The sequence below is a fragment of the Netta rufina genome (assembly GCF_964035555.1).
Source record: "Netta rufina genome assembly, chromosome: 2".
Classification (NCBI taxonomy): domain Eukaryota; kingdom Metazoa; phylum Chordata; class Aves; order Anseriformes; family Anatidae; genus Netta; species Netta rufina.
This window is the reverse complement of record NC_140124.1, coordinates 81,318,313-81,333,762: the sequence shown is the minus strand read 5'-3', so window position 1 is coordinate 81,333,762 and position 15,450 is coordinate 81,318,313. Positions and strand designations below refer to the sequence as shown.

The following is a 15,450-nucleotide window of genomic DNA, read 5'->3' as shown; positions in this document are numbered from 1 at the left end:
AATTTTGTTTTGATTATGGCTAGCCTGGACAGGTATTTTTCTTGTGAGCTTGAGATTGGTTCTATGATTGTAAATATTAGGAACTGCATTTCTCCCGCTCGCTAAATACTTCCGAGAAGTCAAGAGCTTCGGAGAGCAATTCTCATTGCCTTGCTGAGCTGCTTGTTGCAAATAGTCCATAGCTGCTCAGTGGAAAGAACACTCATACCACTCGCTTCTTGTCCCTTAGTACCATTAACCTGTGGCTTGCAGAATGGTGTAGAGGATCAGAAGTGTATGTCCCAACTTCTACAAGTCAGAACAGTGAAGAACTCAAAAATACATTTAATTAAAATGAAAAGCCTGAGCATGAATGTTTGCCGAAAGCCAGCACGTTTCTTTTGGCCTCAGTAGTGCTACACTTCTTGGTGAGGTGGTGTATTCTGGGGAGGATGTCTTCTGTGATGTTGAACCAAATGGATGAGTCAGAGCTGCCTTATTTATGGAAGGGCTGCATGTCACGAAAACACCTAACACTGCAGTGCACCTAATTAAGCTCTTTGAGGGAAGCTCTCTTTTGAAGTTGCACCTGACTTTTTAAAACAAATTGCGTGTTTTAATTTTGCATTTTTGGCCATGAAACTTCAGTGACTGCTGTTGGGACAGCACTACTATTACCTTACACGCACAGCCATTTATTCTGTGAAGTTTCGGTTCTGGAGTAGCTGGCTCTTCAAAGTTAGCTGCACTTACTTGTTCATGAAACGTGTACGGCTGCTGTTGCCATCAATATTTGAACACTTCACAAACCACGAGCAAACACATCTTCCACATTTATTCAAGGGTATGATGGTACTATCCACGCTTCACACACAAGAGAGACTAAGTTATATGTCTGAAGGCAATGAGGGTGTTGGGTTTAAGCCAGGAATGCAGCCTGGCTCTCCTGAGGCTCTGTCTGATGTCTAGGAGGAAAACATCTTGGAGGTTAGGGAAGCCTTGCTAGAGACCTTGTTCCTGTTTTTCTCTTGGGAAGGGCGGGCTTCCTGGAATGGTCCATCCATTGTTCCTTTGGACACAAAGGGTGCTTTCGGTATCACAGAGAGCCTTGTTGTGGAGGTTCAGGCCCTGACTGATCCGCAAGCCATGATGGGGGTTGCTGTCCTGCGGCTCTCTGGATTGATGCCAGGACTTGGCTTTTCAGACCTGGCCTGACAAGCCATGACATTAGTCTTCATCACCTTCCACCGCCTTCGGATGCTTTTCTGAAAACAAAAGCATCTTGATGCTTCGCCGATGGGAGCCTGAAAGTATCAGCCACTGGTGTCTGTGGTAAAGCAGCTGCTTTTCCTGGTGTCTTCAAGTGGTGCCAAGTAGGCCAATAGCAGAATGTCCTCTCAAGCTGTCTGGCAGCAGGTATCTGGGGCATTACAGTGATATACCATACTTACATCAGCAATACCAAAGCTGGAGATGCTCCCTGAAGCATCCAAACTCAGGTGGCCTGAAGAGGGGGGAGACTTAAGCGTTGAGTATCCCCCTTCTGTCAATAAGGGTCTGATAAAACTCAAATAAATGAGTCTTTTCACATACTTTGTAGGATCTGGGGCTTGACTCAAGGGGGAAAACTTTTCCTCTGCCATTCCCATGCACTTGTTCTAGGACTGAAGCTTGCAAGGAGGTCTACACGTGTGATAGTAAGCTTAAGTGCATCTGGGGATAGCTTGATTTATTTTGGTTTATCTGTCTTTCTTCCAGTGGGATCTTGTTTGTGACTCTGCCTGGAAAGTCCACATTGCAAAATTCTCCCTACTGGTAGGATTAATCTTTGGCCACTTAATAACAGGATGTATAGCAGACTGGTAAGTGAAAAATCTTTTAATGCTAGTATAACAGTAAATGAATGCCAGTATTAAATATTGTTTAGATTTTTATCTACTTCATATTCATAAAAAACTTTTGCGTAATGATTTTCATGTTCTGAAAGGAGCATGAACAAACGGTTTAGAACTGTATGTTAATTGCTTGAACCAAGTAATTTGCACCAAGGTAAGTAACAGGAAAATAAGCTATTTGATAGTTGACTTAGTTATTTCCTGCTGATACAGTTTATTACATCTGTAGTGCTCATACAGAATTAAGTATTTTCTAATTATGTAAGTGGTGCCTTTGGTTAGTGGTTGGTTGTTTTTTTTTTTGTTTTTTAAATCAGGAGATGAGGCCAAAAGAAATTGAAAGTGACGTTGATTGAATAAAGGAGACCAGTGTAATGTCAATCTTCGGCTTACACAGTCTCATCTAGGGGTGGTAGAATGCTGTTGTTTTTTTGTAAACTTTTCCTTTGTTCTATTTTTAAAGTTCTTGTTAAGCAAATGTGTTGATTGTAGTGTTAAGGAATCGCTGACTTATGTGCCACTAATATTGGGGTATTAGATTTAAAAGCACAGAGTGCAGTTGCTTAAATTACAGTAGTAAAAACATTACCAGATGCCCTGGTTGTTCTGAGAGTTCAATTTTTATTTCAAGAGAGTGCCTTGTAGTGCAGAAAAAGGGGAAAAAAATTAATGCCTGACTGAAGTGATTTCAATGGAAACTTGCAGCATTTGAAACAATAGCCCTATGATGCCATCCCAGTCATTTCAGTGGCTTCCAGTACAGTTGCCAAAGTTGCTGCTTTAAGTGGCCCCAAGTTAACTCTTTCACCATTCACTAAACCAGGAAAGGAAGGCGTCACTCGCACTTTTTAAGATTTCCGTAATAGGCAAACCTGTCAGTCAATGGGCAGAGAAGAGGCCCCCTGCAGCTATGCAGTAATGCGTCTGGAACTTTTGTAGCAAAATTACATCTCAGTTCTTGAGTAGTCATTAAAAGTTTTCAGGCAAGTGGGGAGTCATGACTTTTCGGTGAAGTAGGGAACATGCATGATGAAATACAATTGAAATTGATTAAAACACTGCGGTAGTACAGGGCTGTAACAGTGTGTAGAAAGTGTAGCAGGGAACTGAATGAGGGATCTCTTGGTTTTCCTAAAAAGGAATCCATGTGGAGAAAGCAGACTTATTGCCAAGTTAGGGAAATGCTGCTGTAATTGACAAATAAGTCACAAATAAGTGAACATCTTGTTGCCTAAGGCACTGTCTTCAAGAGTGAGATGCAGTAAGCGGTTTAATAGCTCTCTGCCACCAAAAGGAGGAGCATCCTTTGCTCCCATCCATTTCTTTCCCCATTTTGTAGCTTGCTCTGCCACATGTGATTGTTGAACCCTCTCGCAGGCTGTTAGATGTATTTGGGGCTGCTAAAAGAGGACCTAAACAAGGATTTACTTTACAATTTAATCACAGTTTGAGTTTCCTTTAAGATGGAGGGTGGTGTGGAAAAACAGATACAAAGGGGATTGTGCTTGTAAAATTAAAAAAAAATAAATTAATTAAAAACTATGTCAGTCCAAAACAAGAGCAGGCAAGATTGGGCAGATTAATAGATTGAAGTGTTACAATCTTTAAAAATCCTGTTTTCATTTAATTTCATACCACTATCCAGTGTGGGTAATCAGAAGAGGCTTTGGGGTATTTTTGTTTTTTATTTTTGAGCCAGTAGGGTTTGGGGCTTTATTTTTCCTTTTTGAAAGGTTTTTAAAGCTGCATGTTATCAAGATGTAATCTGCATTAAGACAATTAGTTTATGCAAACCGAGTGGTCTGTTCAAAATACGGTAGTTGTATATGCTTAGGTAGCTCTGTGGCAAATCTATAGGAAGAAGGTCTGCAAACACATATTTTTACTCAAAGCCTGAGTAAGTTACTTGTTTGACAGGCAGAGCACTGCTGGCACTTTTGCTTGCTCTGGTCAGGGTGGCTGAAAGGTCTGTGGAAGGGTCTTGATGGCCACGTGGCATCCTGCTGAGCAAACCTTTTCTTCTCGCTGCCCAGTCCAGCCCTGCTTTGCAACTGCCCTGGTACTCCTTGGAGCCTTTGTGCCAATTCAAGTCCCAAAACCAAGAGAAAGGCTGCAAAGAATGGTACAGGAAGAACAATTTCATCAGCTTAAGGAGCAGAGCTTAGTCTTCTCAGGGTGGCAAGGTGCATACTTAGGAGCGTGGGTCTTGTCCTCAAAGCATTTGCCTTTCCCCTGCATCTCTTGATGCATCTGCACATAGTGCCGTGTGGGTTACAGGTTCTCCAGAAGCCTGTGGATGTTTGTATCCCTATTTGTTTACCTGTGCAGGCAAAAGTCTGCATCTGATACAGCTAATAGTATGCAGCGTAGGCTGAGACTGTTGTGGCACAGAAATCTCCCTCTGGAATAGCACGGATGGCAGCAGCTAGTATCCTGGGGCTGTTTTACAAGGGAGATTGTGTATGTTTTAATTTCTCACAAGCATTGCCACGTAGTGTTAGTCAGATAACTCTGTCTACACATAAAAGGATTTTAGATACTCTGAGACAACATCCTGTCAAAACACTGCTGGATCACCAACCATGTGGCTGATAGCTGCCCTGGAGTTTTGATTTCTGAGAAAAACCATCCCTGGGTGAGGAGGGATGCTAGGTTTGTCTCTGGGAGGAGGTACTGGAGGGCTTGCCTGGCCTGAGAGCCCAGGAGGATCTCCTGATTCTTCGTTAGCAGCAAACATTAATTTGCATAATTTGTGTAATGGCAGGAGAAATTCCAAGCCCTAATGATGCATAACCTCGAGTAAAGAGAGGGGGAGGAAGGGGGCTGATGTCTGCGAAGCAGTGGGGCCTTTTTTAATCAACATCAGGATATGGCAGGTCAGGCTTGTGATGAGAATTAAGTTCCTAATTCTGAGTGCTGGCATTAATGCCTTTCATCCACAAAATGCTTCCACAAATACTAATTAGTATGAATTACAGCTTGACTGTTATGAAAATAGGGATGTGGAAGCCTGCGCAGATCCCTGATAAGAGCTTGCAGTTTTTGTGTTCAAGGTTTGGTATGAGGTAATTCCCCTCCGTGTCCAAGTGCCGTGCACCCTATAAATACACCATGTGAAGCCCAGGCAGCAGTAGCTACCTCAGTGTCCAGCATGTTCCTGGCACGTTGCATATCACTGAGGAAATAACGCTGTGTTCCCACCTCGAGTGGTGCAGCGAGCAAGGCTCATCCCCTACGGGCTGGGTTTGTGAGGAACCTTCTGCCCTGACCTCGCTGCCTCCAGCTTGCCACTTAGTACTTGCTGTTTTAAAAACACCCAGTGCTTGATGCCAACAAGCTGAGTCTTGGTTAGGTGCCCCACAGCTGATGCTGCTGCTGGAAAAACATGTCCTCATCCAAAGGAGCCCCCAGCATCATCATCTGAGGTGTGACTTTAAAATCTGTAGGTGATGATGCACATACCGGTGTGGTTTTCCAGTTTTTCCAAAAGCATCAAAAATGATGTCTCCTTTCCAGCCCTTTGCCTCCTAATTCATTGTTCCTATTCCATTTTAAGTGAAGCAAAATCCAAATTGTTAATTGTGAATGCCTATATATATAATGCATTTTACAGCTGCTGGTGACAGTCTGCTGAAATAATTGAATAGAAATGCTGCGGTATGTGAAACTGGATTAGGTTGTGAGGTTTAAATGTTCTTTATTGTGCTGACATTCAACCTGATGTCTGGCTTGCAGCTGACAGACTGCTTTGAATAGGTCTGTGAAAGCTGCCTACGAAAAGCAAGTTCATATATTCTTTGTGGAAGTGGCATATGGAGCTGGCTGAAAGGAATCCTCGGTTCCACTGGAAATCTTGTGGGAGTTGACAAGTTGAAAAATTTTGGAAATCTCCACATAACGATCCAATTCTTGCTTAAAAATAGCAGCGTGCTCTGGTGCTTCAGATCATCTGTGTTGCACAGGAAGAGGAGGGGGGGGAAAAGGGGAATGATAAACACGGAGCATGTGAGATATGCAAAAGCCTCATATTCCTTTTACATAAGAGCCCAACTGTGCAGCAGGTGCCCCGCGTTCAGGGGCACTGTAATTCCTCTTCTCATCGATGCCACCCCAGCACGTGCAGCTGTGGCTTGCAGCTGAAAATCCTTCCTGCCAAGGAGGGCTGCAAATCCTCATGCCCACGCTGCCACTGGTGGATGCAGTGCATTTTTTATTCTTGTTGTTGTTTTTCTCCTCCAGTCGGGCTCATGTTGTGGGTCTCTACAGCTGCTGTGGGGATCTGAGGGGAATGCACTGCTTTCCTACAAGCATTGCTGTCAGCTCTGTGAGGCTCAGGGAAGTGGCACAAACCCTGTTTTAAACTTTGTCCCTGTTTGTTAGGCTTGTCCTTAATAACAAGGCAAAAAAAAGTTGTTTTTTTTTGAGCGTGCTCCTCTTGCAGATCAGGCTGGTAAGCACATGTCTATTGGGTAGAGGAGACCTCTGCAGTAAGCTCTGTGGCTGTAGGCTGTGAAGAAATAATAATATAGCGTATCATTTAACATATAATGTCATATACCCATCTCTGCTGCTACAGAAGGCTCTGAGAAGTTGTTTTTAATCTTCAAGATACTTGTTTGTGGTCCTGCTGTAGTTCTTAGACATTTCCTTGTTCACCGTTGGTGTTTTGCAGTTGATGTCAAGCAGTAATAGAAATTGATGCTAAACAGTAATAAATCATACGCTGGCCCTGCATAATCCCACCTGAAATGAACTTGTCAATGCAAAGCTGAGTGAGGAATTAAGTGATTTTTAATGTAAAATTAAATAAATAAATAAAAATGGAACAAGCTTTAAAAATGGGTAGCAATATTTGGAAGGGATTGCATGACTCGTGCCCCTCTTTGTAATGCTGGAGCGTTGTGTCTGTCCTGGCTTTTAACACCGTTTCTCCCTACTTCCTTCCTTATTTTTAGGGTAGGTCGACGGCCCGTACTGCTCTTCTCTGTCATATTCATTTTGGTATTTGGACTGACTGTGGCACTCTCAGTGAACGTGACAATGTTCAGCACACTCAGGTTTTTTGAGGGGTTTTGCCTGGCTGGAATAGTCCTCTCCCTGTACGCACTGCGTGAGTATGCCTTCATCACCCATCCCAATGTGTATTTACTGAGTATGTTGCTTGCTGTTCCGGGGCTTCCTGCTTTCCTCCAAGCAAACAAAAGAAGAATTGTTTGCACTGAGAAAACTTTAGCCTGAGTTTCAGTGACCAAGTAGGGATTTTTGCAGCTATCTCTTGCTACAGAGCAGTCTGTGAAGCAGTTTGAGGGCCTGTTTAAAAGAAAATTATAAAGTGTGGGGGGTATTGTTTGCTGTTACGTAAACCTAGAAATCATCTGAGTCATGGCTGTAACGGTTGTGGATTTCACTATGCAGTACTGAGCTCAGTAGGAAACTCCCTGCTTTCCCTGTCTCTAGCTGTACGTATTCTGGCACTATTTCAGAAATTTTCCTGTTAACTGAGGCCAAGAAGCCCCTTGTCCCTGCGTTTGATCATAAAGTACATCAAAAATACACGAGAAGAGAAGGCTGAAGTCATTTTATCAAGGCTTCTTGTTTCTTTGTTGTTCTTTTTTTGATTGTTTCAAAGTGGGGGGGGGGGAGGGGGGAACAACCGAGAGAAACTTGAAGGAAATCTTACGAGAAATGTCTTCGTGATCATAGTATTTTGGGGGAGATGCCTGGTAAACTTGTCGCCAAAACATTTGGAAGCCCTTTCTGGAGGCCTTGCCCTCAGGGGGTCCATGTGCAGTGCCACCAGCCCTGCCTGTGTCACTTGGATGGGCTCCAGGGAGCTCTGTCTGCTCGCACTTCCTTTGCTGTTTGTGATTAACAGGTAGCTGAGGAAAATACAACATTTCCCCCTTTTTATTACGGCTCTGGAGAAGTATTACCTAAATATATCCTGGGACTTGCTGTACAGATCTTCATAAAATTTTATTCACTTCCTACTGTATCTGGTATCTAGCCCATCAGGATTTAGCACTGTATCCTTACTCTGCATGGAGTGCTTTCTACTATTAAGCTCTTGTGGAGCTTAATATTTGTATTTGTTTTGGTTTTAGACTGCTCAGAGGGGAAAGCAACCTGACTAGAATACACAAGGGCTTGCTCTGTATTGTGCTTCTTCATAGTAGATAGGCTTACTTTTTTTCTTCCCCTTCCTTGTCTTTGGTCATGTAACCTCTAGCAAGAATTTTTCATCAAAAAGTAAGACTACTACTGAAGACACATCTTTTTTTTTTTTTTCTTCTCCTTTTATTATTTTTTCCCCATTGTAGAAAATGGTAGAGAAACTTGCATATCCATTTCACTTAGTGGCCCTAGAGATCTTAGTAGAGTGGAAGAAACTGAAGCAGAGCAGGTTGTTGTTGAAGCAGAACTAGCATCAAACCTCCTCCCTGCTGGCCTGCTGCACAGTCAACTCTAAATGCTGATCATGGTCTGGGCCATGAAGAAAGATCTTCCCCTGCTAGGGCAGCCATTACGTGTGGATATTCAGCAGGAGCTTAAGCTAGTTGGGATTTTCCACTGCCCAATGGAGTATGTCCTGGTTGGTTGGTCAGTTGCTTGTTTTTTCTTGTTATTTTTAAGGCATCTAAGCAAAAGTTTCGTTGTGGACTTTTGTAGACCTGAGAGAGAGTGCATGTGTCACTGAAGAGTAGCCCAACAGTAGTTTGCCAGCCTAGGCTTTTGTTCAGCAAACAGGAGATGCTGGTTAGTCCATGCTCTGCTTCATTCAGATCAAGGACTTGAATCTGATTTCCCCCGCATAATTGAAATGTTTGCTGTATCTGTTGCATGTGTGTATCCACTGCAAGCAGGCATCTGTCTGCATAGGCAACGTTCGAATAGAGCTAGTAGGTGTTAGGAGAGATGTGTGAAATTAGCTGCGGCATGAACATCAGTGCAATTTTATAGAAGTGAGAAAAAAATATCTCCCTGCACCCCTGGGAGACCTTCTGGCTAGGGAGGTGAGGGGAGTGGGAATTTCTGTATTAAATATTATCATTAAAAAAATAAGAAGTGTTGTCATCTTGGTGTAGAGTAATGGGAAAGAATTAATCCCTAGAGCCTTAAGAGAATGGGAGGAACATGATTTTTTGTTGTTTTTGTTACTTTTTCTTTGGTTTTCTTTTTTACTCATTAGTAGGCATAATTTGTTAGGCTTTCTCTGAATTTTGGATTTTTTTTTTCTGTTTCTGCCAGAGCCTATACCGCTCTATTGCACTCCTCTGTGGAGTCATCTTCTATTTCATGGCCCCTATTTCCTTGCTGTTAATGGTCTTGATTTCTTCCACCGGAGCTTCGTGTCCCCAGAATTCCCACTTGGCTGCCCCAAGCAGAACAATAGAAAATGGAAAGTTTGATCGGTTAGAAAGAGCCATTAGCTGAAGTTTTCAAAGCTACTGCGCGGAATCAAACTCTATAGGCCTGTATAGCCTGCAAAGGTAATAAGCCTGCCACAGGGATCCTCTTACACTCTGTCAGGCTTGCTAGTTATGCTTGGATTTATGGCCTGCCTCACGGAAATTGTAAATAACCGTCCTGGATGCTTTGGGAGTGGGAATAGCACCAAAGTGCTGCCTTTAAAACGCAGAGCTGCTGAGCTTGAGTTGCCCTCACCGCTCACACCACACTCTTTTCAACAGCCTAACGTGGTTTTCCTACAGGTTTGTGCCAGCATGTAGGGTGAGCCCTGAGACAAGCATTGATTTTGGTGCCTCTCTGCAGGCTGGTTTCAGGGTTGCCATGAGCTGGCTTCTTGTGGAGGCTGTAGCGAGGAGGGTGTTGGCCTTTTTTCTCAGGCAACAAGTGATGGGACACGAGGAAATGGCCTCAAGCTGTGCAGTGGGAGGTTTAGGTTGGGTATGAGGAAGAATTTCTTCATGGAGAGAGTGGTCAGGCATTGGGATGGGGCACCCAAGGAGATGTTAGCATCCCCATCCATGGAGGTATTTAAGAGACGAGTGGATGGGATACTTAGGGATATGGTTTAGTGGTGGACTTGGTAGTGTTAAGTGATGGTTGGACTTGACGACCTTAAGGGTTTTCTCCAACCTAAATGATTCTGTGACTCTGTACAGAGAGCTGGAGCTGCCTGGGACTTTGCTAAAGGAACCACTTTTGATGCTGATTCATTAAGCTGAAAAGTTTTTCTGCAGTTGTTTTAGTTTTGGCAAAAGCTTTTGCTGGAGAGGTTTTTCGGGTACAACTGGTGAACTTGCAGGAAGAGCCAGGCTTTGCAGAGGTGGTGGCACTTGCTACGAAGGGGGAAGCAGAGGGGAAACGAACCTGGGAACCTCTTCCTGGTGCTGTGGTCATTGAATCCTCTCTTTGTGAGAAGGAAAGGGAGGTGCTCTTTTTCCTGAGCAGTGCCACGTGTGCCTGAGTAATGCCTCAGCAGGCACCTGGGAGCTTTTACAGCAGGTAAAGGAGCACCGCTTCCTGCAAACAGCCCCGCTCACTGGCCACAAGCCCTGTGGGACAAAGTACGCTCGGCAGATGTGGAAATTGCTGCCCTGGCCAGATGCTGCGCCTTCCCTCGGGCTGGATTTCACAACCCGGTGGGGCTGCAAGCAGGAATTCCCCCCACCCACGCTGCTCCAGTGCTGCCTCCGAGGCCGAGGCCGTGCTGGTGTCAGCATTAGCCTGGGAAGCCGTCCCCGTGGGGGACAAAGGGTGCTGCTGTCAGCAGGATGCACCCTCTGGTCTCATCTCTCCTGCCTTGGGCTGGGTTCCTGCTGTCCCTCGTGCCACCAGGGCCTGGGGGAGCAGGACTTGTTTCCTGGAGCAGAGGCTGTGATGACGGCACAAGCCGCAGCGCGGGTTTGCATACAATCGTGGGCTGCTCAGCTGTTTCACGGGTGACTGGGCTGCAGATTAGGCTGCAAAATTGCAAAGTCTAGACTTGAATGGAGCAATAAATAGGCTCTGAGAATCGCTGCGCGGAGAGGGAGACAGCAACTCAGGTTGGAGCGAGGAAGCAGGGGTGTCCCTCCAGCACGTAGCAGCAGGATGAGTTGGCGTGGTGTTTTCTCCCTTTCACTGCTAGAAGAAAAAAGGTAGGAATGCTGTGCAAAATAATAGCCTGTGTTTTGAAAGGCTGGAGAACTCTGGCAAAGGTTTCCAGACTGGTTAAGATGTCCAGCTGTGATGTATCTTTCTCGTTTCTAGCTAGGTCGACCTAACCTGTTACTCCTGTAAATTACACAGGCACTGACCTGAGAGAGGCTCAACGTGATTTCTTAAGCCTTTTTTTAAAATGTTTATTCTGTAAAGCTAGAGCAGCATGCTATAGAAAGCTTTCTAAAGCTGAAGGAAGCCTAGGGACATTGGATTGTGGTAATGTCAGATTTGTAAAATAAATTTGCGTCTAATGAGCTGTCAGACAGTGAGAGTTGCCTTCTTTCTTTTTCCTTTTTCTTTTTCTTTTTTCTTTTTTTCCCACCTCCTCCCACCCAGAAGCATATAGGCACGAGTATCCTGGAGCATCCCAGGTGTGCAGCCCCCATGTCCCTTGGAGTTAGAGTGGTGTAAGCAGTGGAGTTGCTCCATTTTATTCTCCAGTTTCCTCTCCGGAGTCTTCAGCTGTCGACATGGCCTTGGCCAGGCAAGGCAGGTGAAATCCTGCAATCCGCACGCTCCGAGTCTGTTTGGTGCAACCTGAACCAGCCAAATAAATAACGCTGTAATGCCTTCCTCAAATCGGAGGACGTGGAAGGCATCTGACTGCGTTCAAGTGCCTTGACATGTGCTTTCGTTCCTCAGTAACACGCAGTTCTCTCGGCTGACACTTGGGTGACAAGATCAAGGTTGTTAAGCCACCTACCTTCTGTTTATGTAACCAGCCTTCTGCTCTGAGTCATCCCATGCAGGTCCGGGAGGAGGGATCACAGACAGATCAAGCGCACGAAAATCTTTCTGAATCCCTCCAAAGTGGCCATTAATTGCTAAATCACACAATCTCAGGTATGGGGCTCTTTGTCTGAAGAGCAGCTAGGGATTGTGCTGATACGAGGTGGGATGCGAGTTTCTGGAAAGCGCAGCTCTCTGTTTTTACTAGCTTTGTGCAAGAACTGTTAAATAAAACAACGTGAAGGTGGAACACTACAGCTGCTCAAAAAAAGGTCTGTGCATGCCTTTTATCGAATGCCTGGGGGGTTCATTTATGCAGGAGTGGAAAAGGTTGCTAGAACTGCATCACTCCCCGTATAAATATCTTCCTTGCTTCCTCCCACGTTGATCCTACCGAAGGAAGCAAACTGTGACTCCTCATGTAATTTGTTGGCTTCCATTTCTCCACATTTCCTTCCCTTTTTCTCCTGGTCAGAGCTCTTCTAGAGACACGGTGTCTGCCCTTGGAGCACTGGCTGGCATGTTTATTTTAACCCCTACAGACTGTTTTCCAGGGCAGAGGTGCCCTTGGAGCGTTGTGAATATGTTGTCCCAGATCACGGAAAAAAGCCATGCAATTTGAGGCAGCCAATTTGAAATAAATTTGTGCAGCCTTCAAGTATGCCGAAGGGGAATAAAACCAGGATCTTTCTAAAGCTCCTTGGGAGGTTAGAAGGTGTTCAGTTAATGCAGAGATTGCAACAGGATCTGATTTTAATCATTTTTTCCATTTCAGTTGCTGAAAATCCTGCGTGTTGTCAGTGTGACCAAAAAGCCCAAGGAATTAATTTTTATTTGAGGTACTTCTTGTATGATTGGTCAACTGGGAATGCAATTAAGATGCAACGCGGCTGTTAAAATACTTGTGATGATGGCAATCAGATGAGATTAGAGCACACTTGCGATTTCCCCAGCTCAAAATACAGCTTACATTTACAGTGTAAAGTGTGTCTGCCTTTTAATTGTTCCAAACCAGCTCCAGCAGTTGGGTGTGCTCTCTTTGAGAAATCCTCCCTTCTGTCATGCAAAGGCTTGGAACTGTAACTTTTTGTGCTTGTAATGACAGTTCTAGGGATTATTTTTTTTCTTTTTATTGTTTAATTTGAGTAATGGCACATAGACCTAGAGCTGCGCCAGAGCAATGAGCTCGCTGCCACTGGAAGAAAATGGAATCGTGCAACCATAGATTTAGACTAAGAGAGAGGGGGTGTTTAGGATGGATATATAGTTAAATCCAGAAAGTTGCCTTTTATTTGTAGCTCTCTTACTCGGCTGAAGTGGTGTTAAAGTGCCAATTGTTAATATGTCTGTTACCACCTGCCTTTTCTTGGCGGTGTCAGGCAGCTGCTAAAGGGCTTTTCCGTGCTGCATTGATTGAAGCTACTGGTGTAAGCTACAGAGGGTTGGTGGTAACAAAAGCTTCTGATGCTGCATGTGTGTGTGTCTGTGCAAGCCCTGTCCAAGGAGGCTGCCACAACCATCCAGCCATGGGTCCTGCATCGTGCAGAGCCCTGCTGCAGCTCTGCAGCCCCTGGAGAGCCAGGCTCAGCTGGCAGGAGGAGAGCTCTTCCACCGAGCTCTGAGCACTGCCTGGGCTCCAGCTGCTCTGCTTGTGTCGGTTGGTACACTGCAATGTCCAGTTGCAGAGGGTTGGTAGCTCAGTGATACTGCTGCATGTCCGATGTTGTTGTGGCTTTGTGGTTAGTCCTGTCCTTCTGTGATCTGAGAAGTTATGTTTCCTCTCTGGGAAATGCAAGTGGATCACAGACAGGGATATGAAAGTTTTGTCAGCCATGATTTGTATTTATTTATTCTTTTTCCTGGCAGGAAACTGAATCTGCTACAGAGAGCATCTCTTGCTGAAACCATGCATATTCTGCTAAGGCTGTTAACTCACCGAGTTTTAGCTCTCCTATTCCCTCGGCTGAGACCGGTGTCCTTGCACCCTGCAGACTTGTAAACTGGCAGAGCTAGTGCTGGAAATGAGACAGCAGCAACCAGCTCAGGAGCTGCCCTTGAGGCAGTCAGCGTACAGGCTTGCTTTTTTTTTTTTCCTCAGCTGCTTCTTGCAGTGAGGCATAGGCATGTGCACATTCCTCAGCTACTTTCTCCTGCAAAAGGAGGAACTCATAGGTTCACAAATCACCTGTAAATGAATGAGTAGTGCTTCGCTTCCCTTTCCTGCCTGTTCTTACAGACTTGGCAAGCCAAATTGCAGTGGCAATGGGATGTGCACAGAGGGAAAAACACATGTATGCAGAAGGTGGATTTAAAAGTTACCTGCAGTGACTTGAATATTGAAGTCCAGCAACAAATGTCAGCACACAAATTCAAATAAATATTTATGTACTTTTCAAGAGGAACCATGATTTAACAAGGCTAGCCAAATTTCCATCCCCAGCCATGTAGACATGACTCCTATCTTCTCACTTACGAATAACATGACCCTGTGGGATTTTTTACTAGTTCGACTTAATTAAATTTCACTCAAAGCATGAAAATTGTAGGCAGCGCTCACTGTGGTATTTCTAAAAATGCATATTATTTAGTCAAGTATAAAAAAAACGTAGGTTTTTGTTTTAATTCTTGGTTTTATTTGTATGATTAAATTCTGTAGGCTGGCAACACAATATACCAATGCTCGTATCACTCGCTTTTATTTTTTAAAGACAACTACTCAGTGTTGCACTGCAGTGAATTTATTAATAAATTACATGCTGCAATTACTGATGGACCTGTAAATACAAGCTATGATTTTGTCTTTTGAGAACATCTGGTCCCTTCTTAAATGAATTGTACATACAGTTGTGTGTTTTTTAGAGATAAGTTTCGGCACAAGTGCTTGTTATTAGCTTGAAAACTTGTTTGCTCACATTCCTTGAATTCTGGTTATGGTATGAATTGAGAGGCAAAATCGATTCTCTGGAATCTGATGAGTGATGCACAAATCTCTGCAAGCGCACCTTCAGTTTCACATACCTGAACTGTATGTCCCATCTAGGCACCCGGTATGGAATCTCTGAGACATGGGTAATCTTGAGCTTAGTCTTAGTTGGGTGATACAAAGCAGGTGGTCTCATGGAGAAAGGGAGTGTTTGAAGAAGGTGACTTGGCTTGGAAATGTGTCCGTCTCCTTTTGAAGGGTTTCTGTGCTGAACTGAGGGAGGGAACATGGTCCTCTGTTTGCTTCAGAAGTTCTGGACCTGCATTCCCCAGCCTATGCAGGTGATATCCCCATCTTCTTGGTCCCCAGCATCTCTGTCCAGCTTGTGTTTGCAGGAATTCAGAGCAGATAAACTATAAGCCCCAGTCCTCTCCTGCATAGTCAGGCACTGGAGTGCAAATACATCTCCATTAGTGGCTTACCTCATATAATCAATATGTTTGGTTATGGATGTGCATTTCATTCTGGTGCTGTGTAGCATCTGAGGAGGGCAGTCGCTGGCAGAAGCAGCAGCGGAGCGCAGGGTTCGTGCGTGCCCTCGCAGCCGAAGGCCTTGGTGTCGTGGAAGGAGGCAAACTCTGCCCGAGTGCTGTGATTAACGATCATCTGTTAGAAATGCAGGCTGGGAGACCTGCGTGCCCCAGCACTGAGGCACGGGTAAGTTGCTTTGTGTGTCGTTTGCTGTCTGAACATCCA

At 44.6% G+C, this 15,450-nt stretch overlaps 1 protein-coding gene across 2 annotated transcripts in view; it reads left to right on the top strand.

Moving 5' to 3' along the window:
• The window catches only part of SLC22A23 (solute carrier family 22 member 23), a 98,402-nt gene that overhangs the window by 14,322 nt on the left and 68,630 nt on the right, over positions 1–15,450 (top strand). For both annotated transcript variants that reach the window (XM_084282471.1, XM_084282472.1), the window contains exons 2-3: positions 1,738–1,841; positions 6,830–6,984. In XM_084282471.1, coding sequence (XP_084138597.1) covers positions 1,738–1,841; positions 6,830–6,984 — 259 coding nt within the window. The remainder of the gene's footprint in view (positions 1–1,737; positions 1,842–6,829; positions 6,985–15,450) is intronic.